Below are 12,582 nucleotides of genomic sequence, written 5' to 3'. Positions count from 1 at the left end.
ACCAGACTAGGGTAGGGTTTCATAAAAGAGTCATGGGTTATGAAGGCATGAATTTTTGCCCTAAGAATGTAAAGTTCAAGTTAGTATATTTCACTTGTAGAAACCTAATCAAAGGTTCTCCTATTTATATAACTTTTATTTCTTTTCTTACCATAGGTCCTGATGTTTTTAGTTCAAAGAACCTTGCCCTTCAAGCCCAGAAGAAGATTCTGAGCAAAATAGCCAGCAAAACTGTGGCCAACATGCTGATTGATGATACCAGCAGCGAGATCTTTGATGAGCTCTACAAAGTCACCAAAGAGCACATACATAACAAAAAGGAAGCCCACAAGATCATGAAAGACTTAATCAAGGTGGCAATCAAAATCGGGATCCTCTACCGGAACAACCAGTTCAGCCCAGAGGAAGTTGTGATAGTGGAGAAGTTTAGGAAGAAGCTGAACCAGACTGCCATGACCATCGTCAGCTTCTATGAGGTGGAATACACCTTCGATCGAAACGTGCTCTCCAAGCTCCTACATGAGTGCAAGGACCTGGTGCATGAACTGGTGCAGCGACACCTCACACCCAGGACCCACGGGCGCATCAATCATGTCTTCAACCACTTTGCCGATGTGGAGTTCCTCTCCACCCTTTATAGCCTCGATGGAGACTGTAGGCCCAACCTCAAGAAGATCTGCGAGGGAATCAATAAACTGATAGATGAAAAAGTCCTTTGAATGCCTTCTCTCCTCCTGGACTTCACTGCATTCATGTCATGGCACCCAGCGTGTTCCACATGAGAATCAGGAAACAAGAAGAAACCCTTGTCAAAGATGCCTGTCTGTTTTGTTCATCCCTCTGATGTTGATGCTAGATTGAGCTCAGGTGTGTTTATCCTCTGAGCTATCTGCTGAGGTATGTACTTAAAATCTCCTTTGTTTGCAAGCCCAAAGGACGTCTTCTCTCTCCTGAGCAGAAAAGCCACCCTGCTCACCAGGGTGGGCCCAGTTCACCTTGTGGAGTGGAAGCAGCCCTGGACCAGGGGTCAGAGTACACAGATTTGGTTCCCACTCCATCAGTTATGACTTTGTTCTCTGGATCCTGGAACCACTGTGCCTACATGCCTACCTCCCAGGGTTGCTGTGAGGATCAAGTGAGACTATGTTCATGCTTTTAATAACTCTAATGTGAGGTCTTACTAGTTTCTCTTTGGCATGTTGTGGAGACCAACCTGGATCTAGACTATCAGGCAGTGGAGGAAAGAACAATAGTTTCTAACAGGCTGGGTTTGCAATCTGTGTCGAGATGCGCTGTTTCAAACACACAATTTCATTCATAAAAATGAATCCAAAGGTGTGAAAAAGTATAGCAGCAAAGTGGAAAAATGTTTTTCAAGTCTTAGATGTGCAGGTTTATGGTCCTGCAGGGGGGGAGCTTTCTGGGGGGTAGGGGAGTAGAGAGAGAGTCTCCCACCCATGAGGAAGAAGCAGAGAAGAACTGTGCTCACCCTGCTCCTGCAGGACGGGCCTTCCCCATCTAAGGGGCACCATCAAAGAGGCACAGGGAAGGTTTATCCCTGCATGCACAGGAGAGTTGGGCTGAATGAACCCCTGTCTGTCTTTCTTAGTCTTTCACAGTCATTTTGTGCTGTTTATTCTGGTTTGTTAATAAATTGGAATTATCCTTCAAACAAGATGTTTTTGAGTTGTGATTCAAAAATCAAATTCCTTGGAGTTTGGTACAGTGTTAAGAATGATGGGATTGAAAGGAGGAAGAAAATAAAGAGTAAGAGCTTTGCACTCAGACCCTAAGGGAAAGTAGCCCCTGGGGGAGCAGGTATAGGCTGAGAGCTGTGCCCCTGCTCAGTGGGGAGCTAGTTATGCACATTGTGACCTCCTTCCCCGTGTGTCTTAAATCCTCACATTCACACAAAGTATTTAATGCTTTATAATGTTGTCTGGAGGACATCACCTTAAGAGACTTGCCCATCCAGCATCACCTCTGTCCTGTTATGCTTCTCTGGTATCTGATAATAATGCAAAAATACTACATTAGCTCAAGCTCCATGATTCATGCCCATCCCATGGCCTCTCCCTGGCAAGAGCATCAAGAGATGGTTTGTGGGCGAGTGTGAAAAGATGGCAGCTGAACCTACTGTGGCCATTCAACCCCAACTGGCTCCCATGTCAACATCAGTATAAAGCATCCGGTTAAGTTCTTCAGCCACCAGCACTCAAAATTTGTTCATAGAAAAGATGTCTACTGGGTAATAGGGAATAGGTAAGTCAGCCCCTGTCTTCCTGTTTGACAAACGTGGCTCAGACCCTCTTCATAGTCCAAGGACCAAACAGTGATGGCCTGTGCACATTTGGGCTGGGGAAGCCATTGGTCATTTAGGCAGTGCCAGTGGAAGGGCTTCCCTGGAGGCTCAGTCGGTAAAGAATCCTGCAATGCAGGAGACCTGGGTTCAATCCCTGCATCAGGAAGGTTCCCTGGAGGAGGGCATGGCAACCCACTCCAGTATTCTTGCCTGGAGAATCCCATGGACAGAGGACCTTGGCGGGCTACAGTCCATGGGGTCACAAAGAGTCGGACATGACTGAGCAACTAAGCACAGCACAATGGAAGCTGCAGGTGACAGGCTCCTTCCTGCCCACCTGCCAACTAGGCAGCAAGCAGCCCAGCACTAGCCAAATTTTCACATATTGCCCTCCATGACTGCCTTGGTGTACTCGTCTGATTAAGCACCGCATGCTAATATGACGGGTGGTTCTAGAAGCAGGTTCTTTTTTGCTAAGTAGGTGGACCTACCTACCCAGAGAGCTCAACCCTGCCAAAGGAATAGGTAGAACTGTCTCCTCTTCATCTGAGACAGCAGGGAAAGAAGGCAGGATCCCCAGTCACAGAGGACTGCAGGTTCTCCCCTCTCCATATGTCACAGCATGGTAGGGGCACAGCAGAGCTGAGCAGGTTCTGAGCCACCAGCCTCAGAAGGAGGGGTCCTCCTTGTGCTGGTCAGAAAAGGATCAGCAGTTCCACGACCAGATCTCAGCAAGCACAATACAGTGTGGACCAAAACATTCTACCACCTCCAGCTTCCCCACTGAGGCAGCCAAGCAAGGGGCACTCTACCTCGAGGCCAGTGGGGTGTGTTTCCACATTATCAACAATAGCCCAGGGAGCTGAGCAACCCAGGCATAAGTAACCCACCACACCTCTAAAAATAGTCAATGCCTACCCTCCGTCCCCAGTACACCTTTCAAACACACCACTGGCATGTAAATTCAAGTGATGAGTGAATTTCATCAACCAACTAAAAAGCTACACATTTTCAATATTTTACATAACAATCTAGTGGCCAAGGAATCTCATTACTGGTTTATCTGACGACTCTAACCACGTCACTTAGTGCCCCTAGAAAGCCATTTTGGTTGAAAACAATGTGACAGAGACCAGCAGATGATTTTAAAAACAAGACTCTTTAGATGTAACTTTTGTGCTCAGAAAGTGAAAGTCACTCAGTCGTGTCCGACTCTTTGCAACCCCATGGACTGTATAGTCGATGGAATTCTCTAGGCCAGAATACTAGAGTGGTAGCCTTTCCATTCTCCAGGGGATCTTCCCAACCCAGAGATCAAACACAGGTCTCCCACATTGAAGGCAGATTCTTTATCAGCTGAGCCACAACCAAAGCCCAAGAATACTTGAGTGGGTGGTAGCCTATCCTTTCTTCAGCAGATCTTCCCAACCCGTGATATGAACCAGGGTCTCCTGCATTGCAGACGGATCTTTACCAGCTGAGCTATCAGGGAAGCCCTTGTGCTCAGAACTCTGTATTAAACTTTTAATAACGAGAACCCACAAAAGCAAAGTTATGATATCTACATTTAGGTGGCACCCTAAAGAAAACTGATTTCAAGAGAAGCAACTGTACTAAAACACTCACTTTATCAAGTCCCAGGCAAAATTCAGAGAGAAATGCCTGGCACATCAAGGGCAGAGACAGGAAACAGCAGTTTTTCATCTGGAGACATCACTGAGTCTTTATCCATCTCATGGCACTCAGTTGTGTCCCCACGGGAGGACACCAGGAGTTTGTGCTGAAGTGTCCATCCCACACCTGCTTGTATCCTTCTTCATGTGTCTGAATCCTACAGAAACACATTCCCTGCCAGCTGTGCCTGCAATGTGTCTGTATCACTCTTCCTCCCTGTGTTTGCATCTGTGAGTCTTGACACCCTCAGCAACTCCAGGTCTCTGCTCAGTGACAAATCAAAATGAAAAGATTTCTCCATCTGTGCTTCTTCTCCAAATTCCCATTTCACCCATCTGTGCATTTTCAGGGGCAAATCAGTACATTCACTGTCTGCTACAATGAACTTCTTGCATCCATATATTAAAAAAGGAGCTCAGATAAGGCCTATATACCCTGGTCCCCAATATTCTGGGGGCTTTTAAAAATCAACATGGTCCTAGATGTCAAGAGCAAAACCAGTTAGTAAAAATTCTAGACCAACTCTGGGATGCAAAGACTGTGCATTAATAGGAAATGTCTAGCTTGGACTGCAAGGAGATCCAACCAGTTCATCCTAAAGGAAATCAGTCCTGAACATTCATTGGAAGGACTGATGCTGAAGTTGAAACTCCAATACTGTGGCCACCTGATGCAAATAACTGACTCCTTGGAAAAGGCCCTGATGCTGGGAAAGATTGAAGGCAGGAGAAGGGGATGATGAAGGATGAGATGGTTAGATGGCATCACTGACTCAACAGACATGAATTTGAGCAAACTCCAGGAGTTGGTGATGGACAGGGAAGCCTGGCATGATGCAGTCCATGGGGTCACAAAGAGTCAGACATCACTGAGCAACTGAACTGTGAACTGTGTCTAGTAATGGAATGGGGTGTTGACAATACAGTCACAAATCAGATGGCCTTGGGAGAAAGGGTTTCCAAGGCCCTCTCAACTCAGAACTGTGTGGTCAGTGGGTAACCTTTGTTTAGTCTGACCCTGCTATGGGATCAAAGCCCCAGCCAGGCCATCTCTTGCTCTTGCTGCAGAGGGAGGTCTTGCTGGATAGGGGAAAGACTCTTCCACAATCCTTTTCCTTAAAATAGCATCTGGAAACCCATGAAAGTCCTGGGGAAGCAGGAGTGGTCTGGAGGGGGTAAAGTTCCATTAATTCTAAAAAGGGATTTTTAAATTTTTGTCTCATTTTGACAACTTAAAAAAAAAAAATCACTATTAGCCCCAGTACCTTCTGAGTCATGGAAAACTACCTTATAGTCAGGTAGTACGATCTTCCTTCAGGGTCCGAGTTTCTCTTTGTGTTTACAATATTGTTCATGCTGATTGATCAACCCAAATGAAAGAAAACAATTTAACTTAATGTGTTTCTCTAACTAGGCCTGAGCATCCCCAAGGGTCTGCAGGCATAGCTTAGACATCCATGGGTTCTCCATTTTGAGAAATGTTGCTAAAGCCTACAAAAATATAGGCTTGCAGAGAATGAATGAATGTTACCTTACCCTTGATGGAGACTCATTTGTGGGGACTCAAAGACTGAGAGGTGAACCTGTGTCTGGAGGATACATAGGCCTTCTGCAGGAAAAGGCGGGATCCCACATGTCCTGCCTGCCCTTTGAAAACTGGCCAGAAAAAGCTACCATAAATAATCAAAGAATTAACCAACCCATCCTGGCAACTCTGATAATAAATCTCAAAGACACAAGAGAGGCCATCACTGGACACACCAGGTACTGCTCTTTCCAAGGAAGGGAAGAGTGGAGAAAACCTGCAAAGCCTCTTTGGGAAGAAGAGAAGTCACCTGCACCTGTTCACATCCTCCCAGTTCCAGCAGTACCTGCAGCGTGCAGAGGCCTAGCTATCAGACACATGGTCCCAGGATCCCAGGGACTTATTCCTTGTCTGAACTCAAGGCACGTGACACTCAGAATTCCTCCCAGTCTCAGAAGAAAGAGTGGTAAGCCAGAGCAAGCGCTCTCACCCCTCTCTCCAGCAGGGGTATATTCTCAGTATACTGGTATAGTGGTACAGTCAATATTCCTATATTCCTCAGTGCCACGACTAACCTATCCTTCCTCCACCTTGTCCTTTGTTTGCTGAGCTGGGGCAGGTCTCTGTACAGAGGAGGAGTCCTGTACACTTACCCAGGAAGCCAGAGCTTGGGTGGCCAAACCCCCCCAGGCTGTGGTATAGAGCTCCTTCTTGCAGACTATAAGACTTTTCTGGACCAGCTCCTGGGACAAGGGAGTCTGGGGTTTGGCTCTGCCTTAAGAGGAGCTGGGTAGGAGCCAGAGCTTGGCACAGAGCAAGAGGCTAGCAGGGAAGCCACAATTAGACTACATTATGGAGGGAGAGAAGAGGCCTCTTCACTTGCGAAGGAAGAGCTTGCGGGCTGTTCCCTGGGGAGTAATTGGGCTCCACCCACCCCTTACAGCAACAGCATCCCTGCCAAGAGGGTCACATTGCCTCAGTGATGGGATGGGGCTGCCCCTGCTCTGTGATTCAAAAACAGTTACAACTTGATTTTAGAAACAGATTGTTGAGTCTGGAATGGGGAAGGCTGGGAAGATGGATATTTTGGGTTTTCTTTTCTGCTTTCATAGGCAGCAGAAAGTATAGAACATGAAATCAGCCATGAGTCAGGAGGTTGAGTCTCACCTTGCCCAATACCTGGTGATTTCTTTATACTTCACCTCTCTGGGCCTCAGTTTCCTCAACTGTAAAAGCAGACCATTGCACAAAATCTCCAAGAATCCTTCTAGCTCCAAAATTTCACATTCTGAGCACCACAGAAGGGAAGACGCTCTGGACATTTCTGTACTGTAGGTTTCTTAGAAGAGAAGTTATTCATGATTTAAATGAAATAATACTTCCAAATGGACGAGAGATGACATATCAATGAACCCCTTCAAGACCTTTGTGTTAGAAGGCTTTTTTTTTTAATCTCATTTCAAATAGCTTAAAAATAAAACCAAAACACTAGGAATAAATCTAACCAAGAAGGCGAAAGACCTATAGGCTAAAACCGATAAACCACTTATAAAAAATTGAAGATGATTCAAAGAAATGGGAAAATATTCCATGTTCTTGGATTGGAAGAATTAATATTGTTGAAATGGCCATATTACTAAAAGCAATCTACCAATTTAATGTAATCCCTGTTAATATACCCATAACATTTTTCACAGCACTAGAATAAATAATCCTGAAATTTTATATAGGACCATTAAAAGCCCAGAATTGCCAAAGAAATCCTGATGAAAAAGAACAAAGATGGAGGCCTATCCCTTCCAGATTTCAGACTACGCTACAAAGCTACAGTAACCAAAGTAGTGTGGTATTGACAAACACATAGAGTTCAATGGAACAAAACAGACAGCCCAAAATAAACCCAGGTACCCATAGTCAGTCAATCTACAGCAAAGGGGAGAAGAATATACAATGGAGAAAAGACAATCTCTTCAACAAGTGGGGTTGGGAAAACTAGACAGCTATGTGTAAATCAATGAAATTGAAATACTCCCTCACACTGTATACAAAAATAAACTCAGAATGGTTTAAAGACCTAAATATAAGACATGACATCATAAAACTGCTAGAAGAGAACATAGGCAAAACATTATCTGACATAAATTATAGCGACATTTTCTTAGATTAGTCTCCCAAGGCAAAAGAATTAAAAGCGAAAACAAACAAATGGGACATAATCAAACTTACAAGCTTTTGCACAGCAAAGGAAACCATCAACAAAATGAAAAGACAATCTATGGAATAAGAGAAAATATTTGCAAATGATGAGACCAACTAGGGGTTAATATTCAAAACCTACAAACAGCTCATACAACTCAATACTGAAAAAACAAATAATCTGATCAAAAAATGCAGAAGACTTAAATAGACATTTCTCCAAAGAAGACATACAGATGGCCAACAGTGAATGAAAAGATGTCTAATGTTGCTAATTGTAAAAGAAAATCAAATCAAAACCACAACAAGGTATCACCTCACACAAGTCAGAATGTCCATCATCAAAAAGCCTACAAATAATAAATGCTGGAGAGGGTGTGGCAAAAAGGGAACCCTCTGACACTGTTGGTGGGAATGTAAACTGGTGCAGCTACTATGGAAAACAGTATGTGTGTGTGTGTGTGTGTTAGTCGCTGTCATGTCCAACTCTTTGTGATAGCATGAACTGTAGCCCACCAGACTCCTCTGTCCATGGGATTTCCAGACAAGATTACTGGAGTGGGTTGCTATTCCCTTCTCCAGGGGGCTTTCCTGACCCAGGGATCAAACCTAGGTCTCCTACATTGCAGGCAGATTCTTTACCATCTGAGCCACCAGAAGTATAGAGATTCCTTAAAACAAAAACAAAAATAGAGCTACTATATGATCCAGGAATCCTACTCCTGTGTTACATACAGAAAAAAATGAAAACTCTAATTTGAAAAGATGTTTATAGAAGTATTATCTACAATGTTTATAGAAGCATTATCTACAATTGCCAAAACATGAGAGCAACCCAAGCACCCATCACAAAAGCAACCCAAGATGACTGGATTAAGAAGATATTATATGTGTGTGGGTGTAATATGCAATAGAATAATACTCAGCCATTAAGGGAATGAAATATTGCCATTTCAATGTGAATGGATCTAGAGAATATTATGCTTAGTGAAATAAGACAGGGAAAGACAAATACCATATATTTTTTTAATTTATTTATTTTGGGGAGGCTAATTACTTTACAATATTGTATTGGTTTTGCCATACGTTGACATGAATCTGCCACAGGTGTACATACATGTGTTCCCCATCCTGAATCCCCCTCCCACCTCCCTCCCTATCCCATCCCTCTGGGTCATCCCAGTGCACCAGCTTTGAGCACCCTGTGTCATGCATCAAACCTGGACTGGTGATTCATTTCACATATGATAATATACATGTTTCAATGCCATTCTCCCAAACCATCCCACCCTCGCCCTCTCCCACAGACTCCAAAAGACTGTTCTATACAACTGTGTCTCTTTTGATGTCTCGCATACAGAGTTATCATTACCATCTTTCTAAATTCCATATATATGTGTTAGTGTACTGTATTGGTGTTTTTCTTTCTGGCTTACTTCACTCTGTATAATCGGCTCCAGTTTCATCCACCTCATTAGAACTGATTCAAATGCATTCTTTTTAATGGCTAAGAAATAGTCCACTGTGTATATGTACCACAGCTTTCTCATCCATTCGTCTGCTAATGAACATCTAGGTTGCTTCCATGTCCTTGCTATTATAAATAGTGCTGTGATGAACATTGGGGTACATGTGTCTCTTTCAATTCTGGTTTCCTCAATGTGTATGCCCAGAAATAGGATTGCTGGGTCGTATGGCAGTTCTATTTCCAGTTTTTTAAGGAATCTCCACACTGTTCTCCATAGTGGTTGTACTAGTTTGCATTCCCACCAACAGTATAAGAGGGTTCCCTTTTCTCCTCACCCTCTCCAGCATTTATTGCTTATAGACTTTTGGATAGTAGCCATTCTGACTGGCGTAAAATGGTACTTCATTGTGGTTTTGATTTGCATTTCTCTGATAATGAGTGATGTTGAGCATCTTTTCATGTGTTTGTTAGCCATCTGTATGTCTTCTTTGGAGAAATGTCTATTTAGTTCTTTGGCCCATTTTTTGATTGGGTCGTTTATTTTTCCAGAATTGAGCTGCATGAGCTGCTTGTATATTTTTGAGATTAGTTCTTTGTCAGTTGCTTCATTTGCTGTTATTTTCTTTCATTCTGAAGGCTGTCTTTTCACCTTGCTTATAGTTTCCTTTGTTGTGCAGAAGCTTTTAATGTTAATTAGGCCCCATTTGTTTATTTTTGCTTTTATTTCCAATATTCTGGGAGGTGGGTCATAGAGGATCCTGCTGTGATTTATGTCGGAGAGTGTTTTGCCTATTTTCTCCTCTAAGAGTTTTATAGTTCCTGGTCTTACATTTAGATCTTTAATCCATTTTGAGTTTATTTTTGTCTATGGTGTTAGAAAGTGATCTAGTTTCATTCTTTTACAAGTGGTTGACCAGTTTTCCCAGCACCACTTGTTAAAGAGATTGTCTTTTCTCCATTGTATATTCTTGCCTCCTTTGTCGAAGATAAGGTGTCCACAGGTGCGTGGATTTATCTCTGGGCTTTCTATTTTGTTTCATTGATCTATATTTCTGTCTTTTTTGCCAGTACCATACTGTCTTGATGACTGTGGCTTTGTAGTAGAGCCTGAAGTCAGGCAAGTTGATTCCTCCAGTTCCATTCTTCTTTCTCAAGATTGCTTTGGCTATTCGAGGTTTTTTGTATTTTCATACAAATTATGAAATTATTTGATCTATTTCTGTGAAAAATACCGTTTGTAGCTTGATAGGAATTGCATTGAATCTATAGATTGCTTTGGGTAGTATACTCATTTTCACTATATTGATTCTTCCAATCCATGAACATGGTATATTTCTCCATCTATTAGTGTCCTCTTTGATTTCTTTCACCAGTGTTTTATAGTTTTCTATATATAGGTCTTTTGTTTCTTCAGGTAGATATATTCCTAAGTATTTTATTCTTTTCATTGCAATGGTGAATGGAATTGTTTCCTTAATTTCTCTTTCTGCTTTCTCATTGTTACTGTATAGGAATGCAAGGGATTTCTGCGTGTTGATTTTATATCCTGCAACTTTACTATATTCATTGATTAGGTCTAGTAATTTTCTGGTGGAGTTTAGGGTTTTCTATATAGAGGATCATGTTATCTGCAAACAGTGAGAGTTTTACTTCTTCTTTTCCAATCTGGATTCCTTTTATTTCTTTTTCTGCTCTGATTGCTGTGGCCGAAACTTCCAAAACTATGTTGAATAGTAGTGGTCAGAGTAGGCACCCTTGTCTTGTTCCTGACTTTAGAGGAAATGCTTTTGATTTTTCACCATTGAGGATAATGTTCGCTGTGAGTTTGTCATATATAGCTTTTATTATGTTGAGGTATGTTCCCTCTATTCCTGCTTTCTGGAGGGTTTTTATCATAAATATGTTGGTTTTTGTCAACATAAATGTTCAACATAAAATGTTGAATTTTGTCAAAGGCTTTCTCTGCATCTATTGAGATAATCATATGGTTTTTTATCTTTCAATTTGTTAATGTGGTGTATTATACTGATTGATTTGCGGATATTGAAGAATTCTTGCATCCCTGGGATAAAGCCCACTTGGTCATGATTTATGATCTTTTTAATATGTTGTTAAATTCTGTTTGCTAGAATTTTGTTAAGGATTTTTGCATCTATGTTCATCAGTGATATTGGCCTGTAGTTTTCCTTTTTTGTGGCATCTTTGTCAGGTTTTGGTTTTAGGGTGATGGTGGCCTCATAGAATGAGGTTGGAAGTTTACCTTCCTCTGCAATTTTCTGGAAGAGTTTGAGTAGGATAGGTGTTAGCTCTTCTCTAAATTTTTGGTAGAATTCAGGTGTGAAGCCATCTGGTCCTGGGCTTTTGTTTGCTGGAAGATTTCTGATTACAGTTTCAATTTCCATGCTTGTGATGAGTCTGTTAAGATTTTCCATTTCTTCCTGGTTCAGTTTTGGAAAGTTGTACTTTTCTAAGAATTTGTCCATTTCTTCCAAGTTGTCCATTTTATTGGCATATAGTTGCTGATAGTAGTATTATGATCCTTCGTATTTCAGTGTTGTCTGTTGTGATCTCTCCATTTTCATTTCTAATTTTGTTGATTTGATTTTTCTCCCTTTGTTTCTTGATGAGTCTGGCTAATGGTTTGTCTATTTTATTTAACTTCTCAAAGAACCAGGTTTTGGCTGTGTTGATTTTTGCTATGGTCTTTTTTGTTTCTTTTGCATTTATTTCTGCCCTAACTTAAGATTTCTTTCCTTCTACTAACCCTGGGGTTCTTCATTTCTTCCTTTCTAGTTGCTTTAGGTGTAGAGTTGGGTTATTTATTTGACTTTTTTCTTGTTTCTTGAGGTAAGCCTGTATTGCTATGAACCTTCCTCACTGCTTTTACAGTGTCCCATAGGTTTGGGGTTGTTGTGTTTTCATTTTCATTTGTTTCTATGCATATTTTGATTTCTTTTTTTATTTCTTCTGTGATTTGTTGGTTATTCAGCAGCGTGTTGTTCAGCCTCAATATGTTGGAATTTTTAATAGTTTTTCTCCTGTAATTAACATCTAATCTTACTGCATTGTGGTCAGAAAAGATGCTTGACATGATTTCAATTTTTTTGAATTTACCAAGGCTAGATTCATGGCCCAGGATGTGATCTATCCTGGAGAAGGTTCCATGTGCACTTGAGAAAAAGGTGAAATTCATTGTTTTGGGCTGAAATGTCCTATAGATATCAATTAGGTCTAATTGGTCTATTGTATCATTTAAAGTTGTGTGTCCTTGTTAATTTTCTGTTTATTTGATCTATTCATAGGTGTGAGTGGGGTATTAAAGTCTCCCACTATTACTGTGTTATTATTAATTTCCCCTTTCATACTTGTTAGCATTTCTCTTACTTATTGAGGTGCTCCTAAGTTGGGTGCATATATA

General features: G+C 41.6%; 1 protein-coding gene across 1 annotated transcript in view; it reads left to right on the top strand.

The window, feature by feature from the left end:
- Positions 1-1,672, top strand: part of TNFAIP8L3 (TNF alpha induced protein 8 like 3) — a 44,010-nt gene extending 42,338 nt beyond the window's left edge. The window contains exon 2 of the mRNA XM_018054193.1: positions 157-1,672. Coding sequence (XP_017909682.1) covers positions 157-719 — 563 coding nt within the window. The 3' untranslated portion in view covers positions 720-1,672. The remainder of the gene's footprint in view (positions 1-156) is intronic.

This window comes from Capra hircus, chromosome 10, assembly GCF_001704415.2.
Source record: "Capra hircus breed San Clemente chromosome 10, ASM170441v1, whole genome shotgun sequence".
NCBI lineage: Eukaryota > Metazoa > Chordata > Mammalia > Artiodactyla > Bovidae > Capra > Capra hircus.
The sequence above is the reverse complement of the archived record's forward strand: the minus strand, read 5'-3'. Positions and strand labels throughout refer to the sequence as shown.